The sequence below is a fragment of the Crinia signifera genome, chromosome 19 (genome assembly GCF_055691185.1).
Source record: "Crinia signifera chromosome 19, ASM5569118v1, whole genome shotgun sequence".
Classification (NCBI taxonomy): Eukaryota; Metazoa; Chordata; class Amphibia; order Anura; family Myobatrachidae; genus Crinia; species Crinia signifera.
This window is the reverse complement of record NC_139226.1, coordinates 29,169,375-29,191,051: the sequence shown is the minus strand read 5'-3', so window position 1 is coordinate 29,191,051 and position 21,677 is coordinate 29,169,375. Positions and strand designations below refer to the sequence as shown.

The 21,677-nt window shown below is 48.3% G+C and overlaps 1 protein-coding gene across 1 annotated transcript in view; it reads left to right on the top strand.

Moving 5' to 3' along the window:
- Positions 1–3,953: 3,953 nt before the first annotated feature.
- Positions 3,954–21,677, top strand: part of GYS1 (glycogen synthase 1) — a 37,631-nt gene continuing 19,907 nt past the window's right edge. The window contains exons 1-2 of the mRNA XM_083162255.1: positions 3,954–4,279; positions 19,965–20,146. Of these exons, the coding sequence (XP_083018381.1) occupies positions 4,162–4,279; positions 19,965–20,146 (300 nt within the window). The 5' untranslated portion in view covers positions 3,954–4,161. The remainder of the gene's footprint in view (positions 4,280–19,964; positions 20,147–21,677) is intronic.

Here is a 21,677-nt window from a genome sequence, read left to right as displayed (position 1 = left end):
TGTGAACGTGGCACCTAGAAGCGTGGCTGTGTACTGCTACATCTGAGAGGAATCTTTCTAAAATGACTTATATCCAAATGTAGATCGGGGGGTGCCCTGGGTACAGCTGTCCTGGGCCCCGGCCTCTGGAGGCCCCCCCCCCCCCCCCTCCCGTACCCGCACACAGCCTCCCCCACCCGGAGCCTAGGACAGAGGGGCTCGGCGCTCTGCAGGTTGCACTGTGCAGTGTGTGCTCCGGACCTGACTGCGGAGGCTGAAGGAGCCGGAGGATGATGCCGCAACGCAGGTGATAGTAAGTAATGGGGAAGGGGTAGGGGGAGGTGGGGTGCTGGCAGGTGGGAGTGGGCGCGGGGGCGCCCGGAGATATGGCGCTGTGCCGCTGGGGGCCTGGTCTGTAGGTTAGTCCCAGGCCACAACATTTCTAGTGGCGGCCCTGGTAAGATATACTATACTTGCGAAAGTGCTGGGATATGGTGCTCATGATTCAATATAAATGTAATAATATATCTATCTCTCATTCCTTTTTTACCAAAACTGTAACATTATAATGTGGGCTAGGTGAAATGAGGGAGATTGCTAGACTAATGAGGGAGAGAGGGAGATTGCTGTTATTTCAGGGAGTCTCCTGCAGAATGCAGGAGGGTAGGCAACTATGGGCTGGACCTCTTTGCCAAGCACAATTGGATTCTTCTGTTTTGGCCATGGAGCCCGGATGCAGGTATAATTCAGGCGCTCTGGGTGTCATCTACCAGAATCTCGACTGCCTTCAGAATACTGCTTCCGGAAGTTTGCAATAGAAATGGATGCCGATGCCAGAATCCAGACAGCCGGCATTTAGCCATTCTGAGCAATAACGTTTATAATACCATCCAATGTGTATGCACAATATTGTTAACAATGTGCTCCCACAAGGGTTGTTAACAATGTCCTCTGTCATCTGTATATGCAGCTCAATTTTGACTATATCCTCAATAACTGCATGTACGGAGTGAAAACATGATGGTGTCACTGAACAATATCGCTTAGTGTGTATGCCCTATATATATAAAGTTTATTCTATTCTATATCATTTGCCAGGAGTTCCAGCGGTAATAGGTGATGATATCATTCAGTGTGTATGCACTATATCGCAGGGTTGCCGAGCCTCCCGGAATTACCGGGAGTCTCCCGAAAATCGACACCCACTGAGCCCCCCGATCGCGGCATTTAAATACCGCAATCCGCGGGTCTCAGAGGAGAGGGGGGAGCTAAAACGACACACTCGTGTCATTTTAGCCCCGCCCCCTGCATGGAGATCAGTGATTTTGTCTATTTCATGCAATGGGGCGGGGCTTAATGATATCACAGTCAAGCCCCGCCCCTCGAACGGGTAATGAAAGTCTCCTCTCCGGGCTTCTCACGAAGAGGAGCATTTGAAAGTCGGCAACCCTGCTATATCGTTTGCATGGAATCATTCACGATATGGTTCATGAATAATATCATCTAGTGTGTATGGGGCTTAAGGCCGACAGTCAAAAGGCTGATGGGGTTTTTCACTGTTTTTTTGAGCCAACGGCGTGGTGGGAGTATAAAATAGTGTGCAGAAAGTAGCGAGGCACCCTGCACAAAGCATGGCGATCGCAGCGAGCCATGTGAGGGGACGCGGTGCTACGTTTCTGTGTCTATGTCGATTGTGTAATCCCCACAGCCCTACATAGTGGGGCGTAGTGTTCCCCCAAGTTAGATGTAGAATCAGGACGGTGGGTTGGTACATTCCCAGTGGTGGATTTCCCACTAGGCACATGCTGCAGGCTGCCCATCCCACGCAGAGCCACTGAGGATGTGGTAGGTGGTGATTTCTGTGAGTGAGGTGCTGGTAAGGTTGTGGTACTGGCCTATTTGCTGTATGCTGGGAGGGCCTGAAGGGATATCACATGCAAGATGCCCATGCGATACCTTGCAGTAGTGTATGGGGGCCTTGAGGCTAAATGCATATATATTAAGGGGGCGGGGAGGGAGAGCGTACAATAATTTTATGTTCAAGTCACCCCTAAGTCTGCCTCTGTACACGATCCCAGAGCAAATTTGGATATTCTTTGCTATGTAGGGTTAATATTTATGGAGGAATATATTTTAAATTGCAAACAATATGCAAGAACACATTGCAGGACACATGACATTCTGGGATTTGTAGTGCTCTGAATTGCGTTGCAGCTGCTCAGCACCAAAAGGTCGCATGGACATTATTTCACATTGTTGGGAACTTCGAGGTAACATTTGCATCCAAGTATGGGAATTTTGTCAGCTCGCCATGACCACCGTGTCCAGAGAGCGTCAGCTCTGCAGTGCGCTGCCATGGCAATTGCGCAACCACCACATCCCAGGTGCACGTACACCACGCGCCACAGCCACCGGCACCTGCCACTCACAGTGACTGACAGCAACATCAGCCAATACCATCTCTACATGGCTGCCACTGGCCGAGTTCTGCTTCTCCAATCAAACGTCTTCTTACCAACCCACGTGTCCGTATCCCCTATCCAATCACTGGCCAGGGAAGTGTACACCGCAGGGCCAGTACGCCCGGCTCCGTTTTAACTACGGGCAGAGGGGGCGTGCCGCTTGCAAGAGGGCTGGCGAGGCAGAGAGGTGTTGCTGGCTGTCAGTGTGGCAGGGGGGCATCAGCGGAGACGGTCCATGTGGGTTGTCTGGTGCAGCAGGAGGTGACAGTTCAAGGACAGGCCACCCTTGGCACCGCTGACTGACCCTGATAATCAGCCCTCAGAGTGCAGCAGCCCCCGGCTCTCCCAACCTCCTGCAAGATGCCCCTGGCCAGGAGCATGTCCGTCACCTCCCTCACCGGACTGGAGGACTGGGACGATGACCTGGACCTGGACAACACTGTGCTGTTCGAGGTGGCCTGGGAAGTGGCCAACAAAGGTAACCCTGCTGTGCCCTGCAGCAGGCGGGGGCAGGGGGGCACTCTGCGGGTCAATGCAATATCAATGTGTCATATGCAGTGTGCAGGAAGACTGTGGCTGTATGCTGCAACTAACAGGAGATTGCACAGCAATGCCATGGGGGAGACCTCTACCAGCCATCCTGGGGCAGCTCTGCAGATTGTGTGTGTGTAAAATATGTATACTGTATGTGCACAGTAATATATCTTCATGGTGCAGGCAGTATACATAAAGCATGCAGGCTATATATATTAATATACCTACATCAGGGGTCAGGGGACTTTTTTGACCTTTTACCCCAAAAATATATTGAGAAACGCCGACGTTACCCCCTTGACAAAATTTGTAACACACACAGCCATACGTGGTAATCATCATCATCAATGGCTGCCAGGCTGTATGTGGTGTAGCCATTAATAATGTAATGTCCAGGCAACTTTTAGTGTCCGTATTACAAGATGATATACATTAGTGATGGTTTTTGCAGACTAGAGATGGGTATACCTTCACAGGAGACTATAACCAGGGAAAGAAACTCAAGGCCGCAACGGCAAAACCGAGTTGGTGCAGCGACTTGGAGGCGGGGCCTGGGGCATCGCGCAGGTAAGCGTAATATACTCAAGGGTCTGATGCACTACACTGCGTCCGGTCATTGTACACTACAGTACTGTAATACACACAGCCGGGTATACATATAAAATCTATATATAGGTTCTATATGCAATGGAATAAAATTCCTGAGGGTAATACAGATTCATGTGCATGCCTGGCTGTGTCTCGGCAATGTGACCATCCATTACCCCCAGGAATTAATTTTTACCCCATTTGGGGGTAATTTACCCCTGTTCCCTGACCACTGACACATGGTGGAGGCAGTTTCCCGGAACGCCGGACCAGACAGGCTTTATTCATCAAACTGGCATGCTGGAGCTTGTAGTGCCCCGCCTGTGGGGGTGCCTGTGACAGTTGTCACCTGTTAGATGGAGAAGGACAGATTACAGCTTCCCCTTTTGATCTGGATTGATGAGGAGGGCTGGCGAGGCAGAGAGGTGTTGCTGGCTGTCAGTGTGGCAGGGGGGCATCAGCGGAGACGGTCCATGTGGGTTGTTGGGTGCAGCAGGAGGTGACAGTTCAAGGACAGGCCACCCTTGGCACCGCTGACTGACCCTGATAATCAGCCCTCAGAGTGCAGCAGCCCCCGGCTCTCCCAACCTCCTGCAAGATGCCCCTGGCCAGGAGCATGTCCGTCACCTCCCTCACCGGACTGGAGGACTGGGACGATGACCTGGACCTGGACAACACTGTGCTGTTCGAGGTGGCCTGGGAAGTGGCCAACAAAGGTAACCCTGCTGTGCCCTGCAGCAGGCGGGGGCAGGGGGGCACTCTGCGGGTCAATGCAATATCAATGTGTCATATGCAGTGTGCAGGAAGACTGTGGCTGTATGCTGCAACTAACAGGAGATTGCACAGCAATGCCATGGGGGAGACCTCTACCAGCTATCCTGGGGCAGCTCTGCAGATTGTGTGTGTGTAAAATATGTATACTGTATGTGCACAGTAATATATCTTCATGGTGCAGGCAGTATACATAAAGCATGCAGGCTATATATATTAATATACCTACATCAGGGGTCAGGGGACTTTTTTGACCTTTTACCCCAAAAATATATTGAGAAACGCCGACGTTACCCCCTTGACAAAATTTGTAACACACACAGCCATACGTGGTAATCATCATCATCAATGGCTGCCAGGCTGTATGTGGTGTAGCCATTAATAATGTAATGTCCAGGCAACTTTTAGTGTCCGTATTACAAGATGATATACATTAGTGATGGTTTTTGCAGACTAGAGATGGGTATACCTTCACAGGAGACTATAACCAGGGAAAGAAACTCAAGGCCGCAACGGCAAAACCGAGTTGGTGCAGCGACTTGGAGGCGGGGCCTGGGGCATCGCGCAGGTAAGCGTAATATACTCAAGGGTCTGATGCACTACACTGCGTCCGGTCATTGTACACTACAGTACTGTAATACACACAGCCGGGTATACATATAAAATCTATATATAGGTTCTATATGCAATGGAATAAAATTCCTGAGGGTAATACAGATTCATGTGCATGCCTGGCTGTGTCTCGGCAATGTGACCATCCATTACCCCCAGGAATTAATTTTTACCCCATTTGGGGGTAATTTACCCCTGTTCCCCGACCACTGACACATGGTGGAGGCAGTTTCCCGGAACGCCGGACCAGACAGGCTTTATTCATCAAACTGGCATGCTGGAGCTTGTAGTGCCCCGCCTGTGGGGGTGCCTGTGACAGTTGTCACCTGTTAGATGGAGAAGGACAGATTACAGCTTCCCCTTTTGATCTGGATTGTTCCGGTGTTTACTACATCCCAGACCACACAGAGAGGCTAGAATCTCTCCCTCCATGTCTCTTCTGGTGGCAGGTGTCACAGGCATCCCCTGGACCCCACAACAAGCTCTGGAATGGTAAAGTGTGATAACTGGAGCCTGTCCGGTCCAGCGTTCTGGGGTCAGATCCGGTTCACGTTTTATACATATTCTCTAAGGCATGCATCATATACAATAATATACCTTCATGGTCAGACACTATACAGCTTGTAAACCTAATGCATGCAGGATATAATACCTATATGTTGGCGATGGTTCATCATGATTTTCCTCCAAATCTATTACTTATTTTATCATTTCAATAACTCAAGTTGCCTTAATTGAGATATAAAATATTATATTTTAATGTATCACACTGGAGCCAGGGTTCAATAATCTCCCCCCCCCCCCCCCCCCAAAAAAAAACACCGTTCTGTGTGCTATAAGCCTTTACTCAATACCCCTGCAGGGGAAACCATTGGTGGGGAGGGGAATCTGTTCCAAACCAGTATACATACATACATACATACATACATACATACCCGTATGTTTATAGAATCTTTTATGTTCCAACAGCAGGAGTGTCAGTCTATTGCATAATGATGGTACTGTGTGTACAGCCAATTCTGCCTAAATCTGTACATATCATCACTGACATCTGCTTGTCTTAAGGGAGCTCTGGAGCAATGTGCTTTGTGTGTCTCTAGAAACACCTGTGGGAAGTTTGGAGAGGGTCTTAAGGTGGCCACAATCACTATACGATGTTGGCAACCAGACAAACCATATTGTGCATACATACGGAACGATTGTACCAATGAACCAAGGTTATAGTATACAGATGCGTCTAGTTCTTAACATAGAAATCCTTAGGGATGGCCATTGTTCGCAATAGTGAAACTGCCCATCAATAGGGGCATATTATGCAGTTCACCATGGATGTTTTTACCTATGGATGGTCATCCATTTTCTTTGACTGATTAGCCTGTGGGCCAATCAAAACATGGGGGTGGGGCTTCAGGGGTGGAGCTATGTTCCGGCCCCTTGGGCAAAAAACATAACTAAAAACTTTGTTTGTGCTTGACATCGATGGAGGAAAACAATCTGGTTCTCTCCCATCACTGGCAAAACTATTCTACGTTGACCATAAACCAGGGATGGGGAAACTTCGGCCCTCCAGCTGTTGTTGAACTACACATTCCAGCATGCCATGCAACAGATTTAGCTGTGATGTATAGTTCAACAGCTGGAGGGCCAAAGGTTCCCTATCCCTTCCATAAACCATCAATGATTTCAAATGATTATCAAATCAGATTATCAGATTGCTCGGACATGCTGCACGATTGTGCAGGTCTGACAGACTGATAACTTTCCTGATTAGTTGCAGCAACACACTGCGCAATTATCTGGCCAATTTAGTGATAAACCGCACATCGGTTGGACTCGGTGTACAGCCTATGCCAGGAATTGCATAGGACTTTATACAGTAGATGAAATTTATTAATTTGCAGTTGTCTGAGAAGTACCCCTCCCCCCACCCAAACATATAAATGAGTATACATCAGGGAGCTTACCTGTAGCCCAGGGTTGCCGACTTTATAATTCTCCCCTCCGGGAGAAGCCCGGAGAATAGAGAGTTCCAGCAGCCGCTCAGGGGGCGGGGTTTAAGTGTGACATCATTAAGCCCCGCCCCCATGATGACAAACTGCCGAATTCACGGATCTCTGTGGAGGTTGTGTGGCTAAAATCACGCGATTGTGTCATTTTAGCTCCGCCCCCTCCTCTAAGACCCGAGGATTGCGGCAATGCCGTTATCCGGGGCGCAGGGGGGTTCCCCCTGAATTGGGAGACTCCCGGCCATTCCCTGCTGTAGCCCAGGCATGTCCAAACTATGGCCCTCCAGCTGTGGTGAAACTACAAGTCCCATTATGCCTTGCCTCAGTTTTCCTATTAGGGAATGCTAAAACTATGGCAAGGCATGCTGGGATATGTAGCTTCAGAACAGCTGGAGGGCCACAGTTTGGACATGCCTGCTGTAGCCTGTGCATTCTGTTGGGGAGTACATACAAACTACATAGTGAGAGGGCATCAAGAATGAGAGTGAATTGGCTGCAGCTCCAATAATACAACCATATACTGTAGTCCTGGTGCAAAACTCTATCCCCATTAATAGCTCTGCATTTGTAAGAAAAGAATCAGACACGGTTCTGATGATATTGATCTGTTTAATGTGCAAATCTCAGAAGCAGCCAATACAGCATTAGCTGCTATCAATGGAGAGATCACCACTAGGATGGATTGTGCCTCCTGGGGGTCAAACATTTTTCCAAATTCCATATTGCGGAGAAACATTTCCGTGTTCATGTGAGGAACAAGGAGACGATAAATACTCACTAATGCGGAATGATCAGTTGTGCTATTGTCCCAATTATATTCTGCTTATCAAGCGATAAGAGGGGGAGGCCTTATCAGTGTACTGACAACTGAGGCCTGTCAGGGCGTACAAATGGGACATTAATAGAAATGATTTGCTTTATGGGAGATAGTGGCTTTAGGACTGTTCTGCAGTGAGCGCATGTGTTCGTTTTTTTCTGTAATGATCGTATGCAGATTGCACAGGTTTTTTACCTTGCGATCCCGATGCGCGCTCCGTGGCAGCACAAATCGAAACCCAGATAGACAGGGCCGCAATGACTATATAGTGCAAATCTAATGTAGATAGAAAGAATTGTATGTAAAAAGTACAGAGTTAGCAAACATTGTATAGCAATTGAATCTTGGGGCCCCCATACACTGTGCGATTTGGGCCCGATTTCAACCGATTCGGATGGATCGGGCAGTGAAATCGGCCCAAATCGTATGTGCAGACATGCCCTCCGACCCAATGCGTGGTCCCGTGCGCATCGGGTTGGCAGGTCGGACGGACTGCACATAAGATTTGGTAAATCTTATGTGCAGCCTGGAGGCGGGCAGGGGACGCGTTGTATGGGGAGCTGATGCAAGGAGCCGGCAGGGGAGGCGCACTGACCTGGGCGGTGATCGCCGCAAGCAGGGAGCCGGTGATCCGGGGTGGTGAAAGCAGTGATGGGCACCCTGTAGCGTGGGGGAAGCCGGACAGCAGCGGGTGCACATAGAAATGAATGGACAGTCAGTGATTGGCTGAGCTCTCTGTCAGAGAGCTCTCAGCCAATCACTGGCTGGCCATTTCTGTGTGTTTTTGATAGCTGAAGAAGACACATTGCCATGGAGACAAACCATGTTGTGTCATACAGTATGCCTGACCAGCAATCCACTGGGAGCAGACATCAGCTGTCATCTGCCCAGCACTGACAAAGGTGGAGGAAGCAGCGGCATTAATCCTACCGGTGTTAGTGGGAATCCTGGAGATAACACACAACCAGTGTCTAGACACAGAAGGGCATGCGTAAGGATCCGCATACCGCTGAGTACTGTCCATATTTCAAAATGAGAGGAGGGGGTACTTGTCAATGAAAAGCCTAATCAAGGGGTATGGGAGAGAGAAAAGGTTGGGACAGCATTATGGTCGACAGTCATTAGGTTGACATGGTTTTAGGTCGAAAGGTCGTTAGTTCGACATTGTCTAGGTCAACAGTCAAAAGGTCGGCATGGGGTTTTTCACTGTTTTTTTTTACCTGGATGTCAACACAGTCGACATGGACACAGTTTAAAGTTCGCTACGCTCGGCACACTATTGTATTCTCCCACCACGCCCTAGTGGATGGTAGGGCATGAAATACCGCCTGTCGGCACATGTCGGCTAAAAAAAACAGTGAAAAACCCCATGTTGACCTTTTTACTGTCAACCTAGACAATGTCGAACTAATGACCTTTCGACCTAGAACCATGTCGACCTTTTCCCATGTCGACCTAATGGTGTCGAGCTAATGACTGTCGACCATATTGCTGTAGACCAAATGACCGCATCCCCTCTGTGCTATTTACATACAATTCATGCTATCTGCATTCAGTCTGCACTATATAGTCATTGCTGCACTGTCTATTTGGCTTTTCGATTTCAGCGGAACGGGAGCGCGCATAGGCATCGAATCAGGATAGAAAGCTTAATAACATGTTCTACCTCCATTCGATGTCTATGCGATCCTGATTTGATTTTTGACAATATAGTCAAAATCGAATGTCAAATTGTACCTTGGGTACACAGCATTATAGGGGGTGATTCAACACCTTTCTGTCCCCAGCGTATTCGAGCCGGGGACCAATGGTGCGGCTCTGCCAATGCGTATGGGAGATTATAGGCATGTTCAGAACCGCTGTTGCGACTATCACAGGTGTTCGCATGGGGAGGGGGGCGAGCAGGGAAATGCACAGCATTTTATCAAGGAACCCAGGAAAATGCAGGGGGTTCCCCTGGGAACGCAGGTGGGCCGATGCTTGCCAGGGGTGGGCGGCTGACATCACTTCTTTTTTTTAAATTCACTTTTAAAATTTGCCCTTGTTCAATTGTCTGAGACGCACTCGTTCCTTTTGTGTCGGCCATGACGTTTTCCCATTGGATTATATGATCTCTCACTGCACTTTGCTTTATGGGGTAAATTTACTGACGCTTCAAAAAATAAAATGGTGATCAGATTCTATCATTTCTCCATTGCGTCCTAGGAAATGATAGACAGAATCTGATTGGTTGCCCTGAGCTACTTCACCTCTTTTCATTTTTAGAAGCTTTAGTAAAATGCTCCCTTTTTTTGTCTTCTGTTTGCCTTGTATGGCCCAATTCTATATATGCCCTGTTTACCCCAATGTTCGGCACCAAGTGAATGACTTCTCACAGGTCTATCTGTTTTCTGGCACCTCTGGGGAAGGGAGGGTGAGCGGGGACGCCTCCTGGGGAAGGGAGGGTGGGCGGGGACACCACTGGGGAAGGGAGGGTGGGCGGGGACGCCTCCTGGGGAAGGGAGGGTGGGCGGGGACACCACTGGGGAATGGTAAATGGAGAGCTGGAAAGAGGATTGGGGGAGGAGCACAGATTCCAGTAGGGAAGCCCATAGAGACCTTGATCGTTCAAGGGCAGTGATGTATGGAAACACAATCTATATGAAACAGGCTGGCACAGAACATACAGTGGAAAACAATGCAATCAATGGGATATATGCAAAAGCATTCAATTCTGTGACCTAATAGTCTTGTCCCAAGATGAGTGCATTTTATCTAGGTATAAGCTATGTATATGTTCTGCAGCTATAAGTGGTTTCCTACTAGGGCCAGGGGTAGATGTATGAAGCAGTGATAAGGGAGAAGTGACAAAGTGCCTGATACTTTATCACAGGCCAATCAGCGCCTGACTGTTCCTTTTTAAACCCAGCCTGTAACTTAAAAGTCAGGAGCTGATTGGCCGGTGATGAAGTACCAGGCACTTTATCACTTCTCTCTTATCCCTGCTTCATACATCTACCCCACAGTCTGTTTCCACCATGAGCTAGGATATCCTTTGTCCACATTCGCTAGTTACACAGAGCACAGAGAATAATGCAGATGAATATGGGGCTGTGTTCCATGACCTATGCTACGTATGTATTCTATGGAATACTGTAGAGGAAAACTAGGATTCAGAGAGGATTTAGAAAGCTGAGTGGCTGCACCCACCGTGCCAGCCAGCGCCTGCAAAGACAAATAATATCCTGGCACGTGTAACAGAGATAAATAGCTGTGATCATTGTGTAAGTCATGTGGATCAGGACAGAAGCACCTGCTGAGTGCTCGTTTCCATAGGGGGCTGGAAGCCCCAGCGTCTGCATGAGGTTAAGCTGCGTACGCAATATGAGCTGCTGATGATCAGACCGACCAAAACCATCCTGATAACGGGTGACATACCCAGTGCACCCTGCTCCATAATCTTTCAGGGGCAGATTTCTTATGCCTGGTGAAGTGATATAGAGGCCAATGATTATGCACTAGCCAATCAGCTCCTAGCTGTTGAGGTATAGGCTGGGCTTAAAAAATGACAGGAGCTGATTGGCTGCTGCGTTATCACTGGCCACTTTATCGCTTCACCAGCCTTAATACATCTGCCCCTCAGGGGTAGATGTGATAAAGTGCCTAGTACTTTATCACCGGCCAATCAGCTACTAACCATCCCCTTTTTAAACCTAGCCTATAACTTAAGTCAGGAGCTGATTGGCCAGTGACAAAGTCCCAGGTACTTTATCACTTCTCCCTTATCACTGTTTCATACATCTAAACCACAGTTCCAAAAGATTCATTGGTACTTGTTTCCTAGCACGGCCACACCGATCATGATCGTGGGCATCGTTAGTAAAAATCGGCCCGCGATTTCCCATAGGGAACAATGTTAAATGGCTCAATTTACCCAAATCATCATAGGGAACAATGGTAAATGGTCCAGAACCCCCCAAAAACACCCCTGAACAGTGAAATGTCCCCCCAAAATTAGTTTACGCCACCTCACGATCAACGTGAACCCGAAGCGTGGCGAGCGCAGCGGTATGCGTCCTCCGACGTTTTCATACCCCCACTATCCACGTCGGCGTGGAGTTGAGAATAGAATAGTGTGGCGAGCGCAGCGAGCCTCCGAGCCCGAAGCTTGGCGAGCGCACGCGGATACCTGTGAAGCCCGCGAAGGGACGCGTTTACCTGTGAAGGTATCCGCGTCCCCTCGCGGGGCTCGCCACGCTTCGGGCTCGGTGGCTCGCTGCGCTCGCCACACTATTCTATTCTCGACTCCTCGACTCCACGCCGACGTGGATAGTGGGGGTATGAAAAAGTCGGAGGACGCGTACCGCCCCTCGCGGGCTCGCTGCGCGAGCCACGCTTCGGGTCCACGTTGATCGTGGGGTGTCGTAATATAATTTTGGGGGGCCATTTCACTGTTCAGGGGTGTTTTGGGGCGTTTCTGGCCCATTTACCATTGTTCCCTATGATGATTTGGGTAAATTGAGGCATTTAACATTGTTCCCTATGGGAAATCGGGGGCATCGCATTTAAGCCTTTTTTAGCCGCCTGCGATGCGACCGACCCGATTTTGACTTTTTTCAATGCATTTCAATGGGAAATCGGGGACATTGCGTCGGTCGCGTCGCAGACCACTAAAAATTACACCCGATGCCCGCGATTGTGGCCGTGCTAGGAAACAAGTACCGATTCATTCCATTCCAAACAGTCTGTCTGGTCTGTATCTCCTCACAACTATTGGCAGATTTGGGGTATGGTCTGCACACACTGCATGTTCCTGAATGTGTGTGTGTGTGTGTGTGTAGTGGGTCGATCTGTTGGGTTTTAGACTATGGGGCCCGATGCTGCATACAGTTATTGGCCCTATCTGACTGGTATAGCTGAGTCATACCAGATATTGGGCCTAATTCAGACCTGGTTGCTAGGCTGCGAATTCAAAGGCCGGGCGATTATCGACAGCCCATAGTACGAGGCTATCCTGTGATACATTTCTGCTGCTTTTTTTTTTTTATCGCTGGCCATTTGTAAGTTTATTGACATGAAGCCGGTGTTTGGGGGGCGGTAACCGGTCATTTTCTGGGAGTGTCTGGGAAAACACAGGTACATGTATTGAAAGGGAAGTCATGTGACGTCTGCTCCGATCAGCCTGTTTCTAGCGCAGTTCCCGAGTAAGTCCCGGGCTACACACGGACTGCACACACTGGAAATATCATCCGATAGTGAGCGGCTTGTACATCAGTTTGCAGGCTTGCACAGGGCGGGATTTCACTGTGGCCGGGCAGTGTATACCTGGTCACAGGGCTCTGTCTGAATAAAGGTCCATACACACTAGGGGATTTTGCCCAGCGTGTATGCACAGTGATGATGGGGAAAATTTCTGGGCTGAAAATCACTCCATGCATACACACTGAGCGATTTTTGGCCTTCTGAGTGATTTTTTTTCTTGGGGCTGGACGACTTTCAATAGCGGGTAAACCGCCCACCCCGTCGCTCATCTACTGGTAATACCAGAAGATGAGAAGCTGCCACTGGCGATGATGCTGGAGCGCCCATCAGCGCTCATCGCTGCCCCATACACACTGGGCGGCTTTTGAGCAAAAAACAACTTAATTGACGAAACGGAGCGGCTTTCGGCTCAAAATCGCTCGGTGTGTACGGGCCTTTAGTCCCATTATCTGTGAGCCAGCTAATGGGGTGATTCCTCATCCTGCTGATGCCCGCTTTGAGGGATCAGGGAAATCCGACATGTTGGAAATCCTCCATTTGCCGCTTCCAACCAAAAAACTATAGGGCGTCTCATTACGCAAACCAGGCAGCATCAGTGTACACAATCACGTTGGCTACACCTCTCAGCCTGGTCAACGTTTTGTCAATGTTTCAGTGTACATTGCTCAATATTCCACTTCTTACACCGGACATTTCCTGCAATTCCCATAATGGAAAAACTGATTTGGCAACAAAGTAACTGCGATCACTTATTACTTTGCAATGATGTGGAAGTGAAAACCACATAATAATAATAATAATAATAATAATAATAATAATAATAATAAGGCTGAAACATTACAAACAAAAATGGTTAAAAAAAAAAAAAAAACAATCCATAGACAATCAGCTACTGGGTGTTGCTGGAGAGTGTTAGCTGAGGGTGATATCACAAACCACCACTCAGTAAACCTAACCTGGAATAATCTTTAGGGCATTTGTGTAATTACTTGGCGATCTGACAATGCTGGGGAACTTCTCCCACATGGAAAGTGGCTTCTGATTAAACCCAAATCAGTAAGCTTGCCGAATCATTTGACCGGTGACCGAAGGCAGCTCGGCGTGACTGAGAGCCGGGGGGTGAATATAGCTTACGGGCTTATTTGGTGCTGGGCACTGATCCATTATGCCACCACATATATTGGCATTTTTCAACCACTGTGCCTTGGCACTCTAGTGCGCCTTGAGCTGATACACCTGCCTGAAATGTCCTTGTGCCCCCACCAGCTGGTGTAGGGCTCACAGAGTGAGGGGCCTCTTGGCATTTAAATGTATGAGTAGGCTGAGTGTTCCTTACTATATCCAGTCCTGTTGCATTATATGCATACAGAGTGAGCCATATAATATACTGGTTCCAGCCCGTCAGAATGACGGACAACATAACCTTAATGTCTGCATCAGCAGCTGTGCGTGCCCCAACGCAGCAACACTTGAATTGGATCGGATGCCATCTAGTGGCCACTGGCTTGCACGGCACTTGAATTCTTCCCCTAGAGGTGAGGAGCAGCATTAGCCTTTTATTGCATGGGATACTTCATGCATGGTATGTTTCCAACAAGGGGACTGAGGCGTGTCAATTTCACATTGCACATACCTAAGTGCACGTGTACAGTTCATCACTAGTATGCTATGTGTACTGAGCCATAGGGTGTACATTTAAGATAGTAGTGTTCATTATCATGTGTATTATGCTGCCTTATCTTATACCAAGTAAACATTTATTATAACCCTTTCACACAGGAAAGCAAATGACCCGGGAATTTGCCCTTTGACACTGGTCCTTTTCTTGTGTGAAAGGGTCAACCTGGGTCGATATGCCCGGGTCTGCCACCCAGATGTTTACCAGAGTCACAGGGGTAGATGTATGAAGCAGTAATAAGGGAGGAGAAGTGATAAAGTGCCTGGTACTTTATCAGGGTGTGGTATATGGTCCCGACAGTCTGGATCCCGACAGTCATTAGCCCGATGTCAAGATCCCGACTGGCCGGACTCAGACAGCATGGTGAGCGCAACAAAGCCCCTTGCGGGCTCGCTGCGCTCGCCATGCTGCGGGCATGGTGGCTCGCTGCGCATGCCACCTGTTCCATTCTCCCTCTATGGGATTCCATTCTCCCTCTATGGGAGTCGTGGACCCCACGAGGGAAAATAGCAGGTGGCCGTCGGGAACCCGTCTGTCTGTGTTTTGACAGTCAGGATTCCGACATCGGGTAAATGGCTGTCGGGATCCCAACTGTCGGGACCCCGTCAGGCACCCCTTTATCACTGGCCAATCAGTTCCTATCTGTCCCTTTTTTTAAAACCAGCCAGTAACTTAACTTAACAGTCAGGATCTGATTGGGCGGTGATAAAGTACCAGGCACTTTATCACTTCTCCTCCCTTATCACTGCTTCATACATCTCCCTCCTAGACCAAGGAATTTTGACACGGGTTGACCCTTTCACACAGAAGAAATACACATGTTAATCAGCAAATTATCGGGTGGGAATGTCTGACCCTGTAATTTTGCTATTCTGTATGAACGTGGTATAAGGCAGCCAGTCAGAATACATTTGCATTGACCATTAGTCATAATATAGGATTATTTTCTAGTAAGTATTCTGTTATCGGGCATTTCTTCAGCAGTATAAGAATGTTCTCTTTAGGTGCAACAGTTTAGTATAAAGGATAATGCATTTCCTATAGTAAATACTGGGGGCAGTATTCAATGCGGAGGGCGAGCTGTGACAGATCGCGCTGTCAGTATTCAACTGACCCTCCCCCCCCCCCCCCCCCCCCCCTCCTGCATACGCCATTTCCCCCTCGCTAACTTTTTGGATAAAGGGGAAACGGAATATGTGGCCGCTAAAACAGCGAGGGAGCCCACTGCCTTTAGCCGTGAGCCTCGCTGTTTGGGGGAATCCTTGCCGTCCTCTGACAGCGAGGATTCCCCTGGAACGTTGAATAGAGTGAGCATCCGGTGCTTGTTTTCGGTGATCCCCTCTGTTTAACCCCCTCGCCGGCTGCATTGTATACACTCCTTGGTGTTAAAGTTCCCTTCTGATTTCCATGGTCTATATAAAATCTCTAGGCCTGTGACTTTTTTGTGCATAATACCAACAAAGATGGCCGTCCTCTAAACCCTGCGCCGCCCCCACCACCACCTGTTCCCAGGATATTCTTGTGTACCTATCTAGTGCTGGCCACATACAGTATTATGTAATATTAGGCCTGAAAATAGTCCATTGCCCACTTGAAATTGATAGACTACCGAATAAAATATGATGGAAAAATGCAATTTTGTCTGAGTGTGCAATTATCTTCCCACAACACTAATGAAGCTGCTAGTAATCCAGCCTCCGGGACAGAGTCCCGAATGTGTTGCAGAAAATAGGATCTAATAATTAAATTATACGCACTTAGAATAAAAAGGTTAAAAGGGTATAGTGGGGATGTTCTCTCTCCCAATGTGTGTGATGTCTATGAAGTCCAGCTCTGCAGTGTATATATAACTGTTCTGTATTTAATTCTCTTTCGTTCTCCTGGTTGAATTTACGCTCTACAAGTGATGGTTCCTCTGCTGGAGAAATCTGACTGTTCTTTGCACACACCGGTGTATTCATATTTAGTACTGCCACCCTTGTTATGCACCATCATAGGAGGAGGGGTGAATGGTAACCCCAGTACATGATATTGGTATTCTAATGTGTAGATTGTACGGATCTAAGCTGTAGTTCCGCAGAAGCTGTAGAATTGTGCTTTGTCCAAGCCTAATGTATGGATGCAGTACGGATGGTGTAATGGTTAGCATTGCAGCCTCACAGCACTGAGGTCATGGGTTCCATTACCACCATGGCCCTAACTGTGCAGAGTTTGTATATTCTCCCCTTACTTGCGTGGGTTTCCTCCGGGTACTCCGGTTTCCTCCCATAATCCAAAAATATACTGGTAGTCTCCCAACAAATTAACCCTAGAATGTGTGCGTGTACGTGTACATGTGGTAGGGAATATAGATTGTAAGCTCCACTGGGGCAGGGACTGATGTGAGTGTTCAACTATACTACGTAAAGCGCTGTGGAATATGTGTGCGCTATATAAGAAACTGTTCATAAATAAAAAATAAACAAATGTAGTGTAGTCAGAACACAAAATATCAGATGTTTCATGTCATTTTTTATTTTTTTTCTAATCACATAGATCCCTGACATGGGTGTTTGTGTCTCCTCTATAGTCTGATTTGTACTTTGATTACTACACAGAGGCAATAACCCATTCTGAGCCAGATTTATTACAGTCACTCGGCTCCTAACTCCTCCCCCCCCCCCCCCATAGTGTATGGGCACCTATAGACTGATCGCTAATTGTTCCGGATCTCTGTAGTCTTGCCTTAAAAATGTTTCCTCTCCAGGTTTTTCTCTCCGATTGTAATTTGTGACCAGAGAAAGGACATATGGGTATAACCTGTCACTATGGGACTAATGTCCGTAACGATTGGTCCCCAGCATATTCGCTCCAGGGAGCGATGTTTTTGCTCTGCGCATGTGTATATGCTAATACACGCATGTGCAGGGCTGCTGTGCATACACCTTAGGCGACTTTCACAAGGGGGGGGAGACATGATAGAGGTGCTCAGGGGGTTGGAGAATGCCGGTTTTTGACCATCCGATCGCAGGCGCACTGAAGCCGCGCTCGCTATGCTCTGGGCATGGTGCCTCGCTGCGCTCCGCACACTGTTATATCTCCCACTGGGATGGTAAAGTATGATCAAGTCTGTCTTTTGGGCAAAAATCCCTTTAAAACTCATGTCGACATTTTGACCTATCTACATTTCAAATGTCGTTATTTTACCATGTCGGTATTTTAAACATGTCGGTCAATGGGTTATGACCCGCCGGTATTGTGTCGGTAAATCAACTGCTACCCCCTACCACAACCTGTGCAGTTCCTCTTTCCAGCCTTTGGTAGAGCTCTACTGCTTCTAGCACACTCTGGTCTGTAGCTCAGCGCTGTGCTATCCTCCAGCTTACATGTGCCCCGTTGCAGCGGCCGGCTCAGGAGGGGCTGTGTGCGGCCTGCATCATGCTGCCCATGTCCTCGGAGATGGCACAGACCGTCGGAGACTATTATAGAGGTGAACGTCACAGAGCACAGATGGAGGAGCAATGTGGGGGAACGTGTGTTCTCTATGCAGACTTGTATACCGTGTTTAATACGTCTCGTTTCTCTATCATGCCAGTTAGTGTTATGTTTCCCTGACCAGTGTTACAGTACTATAGTGCTGGTGCGGCTTATTTATCAGTCAGGCAGGGAAAGGTCTCTGATGCAGGATAGGAACATTGCCAGCTTCACTCGCTGTGGCAGGTACCTGGCATTTCCTCGGGTCCGGTCAGATGTTCTTGGCTCAGGGTCCTCAGCAATGTACCGCACATGATCACAGCTAGGGTACCTCGTGCTCTAGGAGAAGCTGCTGAGGAAAGGGCTGACCATTTGGCTCTCTGTTCTGGATTGGGGACCTCAAACACCATTCCATAAATCTCAAATATTCCCTACGTGTCCGTGCTGAAATCATTATGTTCCGTTCTCCCTGTGCTGGCTGCGAGAAGCCTCTGGGTCGTTACTCAGAATATTTTGGATAACCGGTGCACAAGGAATCAGTGTGGCCATAGAAACCAGCCCGTTGTTGTCTTGGCCACGTGTTCTAGACAAGGAAGCTCTCCAATCGCCATGGGCTATACCCTCTATCTCATCCTGATAGTGTAAGCGTCCATTGGCCACTCTCCCATACTCAAAGCAATTTGCACTGAAATGCTTCATCATTGCCACATGGCCGCGCCACCTCCACTCCCCGACCCCTAAACCACCCACCCCACCCCGAACAAAGCACAAAACCTGCCCCCTCTGTATTACTCTTATTGCTACCAGTTATTTGTATAGTGCTTACATATTCCACAGCGCATATTTCAGTCCCTGCCCCAGTGGAGCTTACTATCTATATTCCGCACCACATGTACATGCACACAGACATTCTTTATATGGTTCATTTTAATTAGGATCCAATTAACCTACCGGTATATATTTGGATTGCGGGAGGAAGCAGATGCCTTTAATGTATAGCTAGGAAGCAGCAGTAACATGTAATTGGATGCTCCTATGTGACGCTCACACAATGGCATTTTCGGCCCGTTTCACTGAAAGGCAGCGCCACAGACGGGTGCACTCGCATGCTCCGCTCCTGTGTGTACACTGTGCCTGGGACCGATGGTGGGCGTATGCGCATTGTCATTTCTGTGCATGTACATACGCCAGGTGAGTGCGGCCACAGCGACCTGACTGTTCGCACACAAGGCTGCAGCCAGGGGGCATGGGGCAGCGGTGCATAGTCGAGCTCATGGGAACGCCCAGCGTTTCATGGGCGTTCCCATGGGGATCGGTCTGTGACGTCAGTGCTGGGGGCGGGCAGCTGACATCACCGGATGTCAGCTGCCCACCCACTTCCTCCCAAGGGGGCACGCAAATCTAAGTGACCCGAGAGTCCCTTAGATATGTGTGCACGCTCCACATCATTCCGTGGTTGACGACCATCGAATGGTGTTGGTGTTTACCCACTGGCCCTGCATGCGAACACACACTGCGAGGGGGGCGGCCCGGCCTTCGCATTTGGTGGACTTGCAAGGCCGTGAATCTGCAGCCTTGCGAATCAGCCAGAATATCCCTCATTGTATAGGTGTACTGTGCCCCCTGGCATGGCGAGGGCAGGCACGGTGCCTCACTGCATATGCAGCAGTGGTTATATAGCGTCTATCCATGTCTTTTTTGTCCTATGTAAGGCGCTGCCGACTTTGTGGGCACCATATAAATAAGCGAATAATAATGTAATGTCATCATTGGTACTATTCCGCTAACAATTCATCTTTTTTTATATATTTCTTTTTCCCCAGTGGGAGGGATTTATACGGTTATACAGACCAAAGCCAAGATTACCACCGACGAATGGGGAGAAAACTACTTTCTCATTGGCCCCTACTTTGAGCACAATGTGCGCACTCAGGTGGAGTTGATAGAACCTCCGAACCCTGCTATCAAGCGCGCGATGGATTCCATGAACTCAAAGGGCTGCAAGGTGAGTAGATCCAGGTCCAACGGGTATGGACGATGTGCATTCACTCTGGTCCCTCTGCATCTAGTCTGGTACACGAGCCTTATCTGCCTGTATCCTGTACATACAGTACAAACAGCTGTGTATAAGCAACCTTACTGTAATTGTCATTGGCCATAAATATTTAATGACTGGTTATTGCTACAGACAGCTTTTATTCAGGTACAGTAAACACAATGCATAAACACTGCAGAAGTACAATCCAGGTACCGTATATAGATCGCTTGCAACACTATGTATATTTCATAGAACAAATATATTTTTAGTCTGGCGCTTGGTCAGATTTCAGTGGTAACCTTGCAGCAGTTTTAAAATCATTGCTTAACCCTTTGTATAGCCGAACAGAAAGAAGACGTAAAATGTATTGCCCAACCTAATAATATTCTCTGGCCAGTGGTCACATTAAAAATAAAGAATAAAATGGACAGTACAATAGACAAACAACACATAAGATAACACAGAAACAATTGGTTATGGCCCCCACTAGTGCAGAAGTTCCCTTATGCTTTTAATAGCCTCTCTGTTATTTGTTAATGGTCTCCTTTAATGATTAGTGGGAATTATGGAGATCGTTCTCCTTTAGTGGTTAGTATGAGTTCATATATTTTAAATCACCTTTTTGTCTGTCCAGACTTCATTATTGTTCCTCTACTTCAGTGCTGGGGAACTTGGTTCCCACAGCCGGTCTGTCAGGCCCTCCCACCCGCCTGGTGGTTGCGGAGGGAGTCAAGTACAGGGGAAATCTCACGAGAGCTACCGACCTCTCGCGAGATTACCCCTATACTTGACTCCATGCACAGACATCGGACCACACAGACCGGCAATTCTTAAACTGCGGCAGCCGCCGGAGTGTGGGACGGCCGCCGTAGGTGGAATTTGTAAGTGTTTTTTTTATTTATTAATTTTTTTTATATGGCCCGTGAGGCATTTTTCACCAATACAAACGGCCCTTGTCCCCAAAAAGGTTCCCCACCCCTGCTCTACTTGGTCACTTTTGCTTGCGGAGCCACGTCTCTCAGCGGGATGCAGTTACAATCCTGGCGGTTGGAATCCCGGCGTTCAAAATCCCGACGCCGAAATCCCGACACTTTCTCCCTCTGTGGGTGTCCACGACACCCATAGAGGGAGAATAAATTAGTGTGCCAAGCGTAGCGAGGCACCGGGCCTGCTGCGTGGCGATCGGGATTCCGGCTTCGGGATTTAGAACCACTCCCCTCTCAGCAGCAAGTGCTTTCTCCGGAGCTCTCCAAAGGCAGCTTCCCAATGCGATTTGACAAGGAGGTGATTCCAAAAAGTAGTGGTGCAATAGGTCTACCGCGAAAGTTCCTCAGGGTCAAAATGTTTATCGGGTGTCACTGTCGACATGGACCCCCAATTGGTGGAGGGCGTTCCCTTTGTGCTCAGTGGCACACTTCTATTCTCCCTCTATGCAAACATGGATGGTACAGTAAGAACAATTTACACCAATTCCACTGAAGGTCGGCAGGGTCAAAAG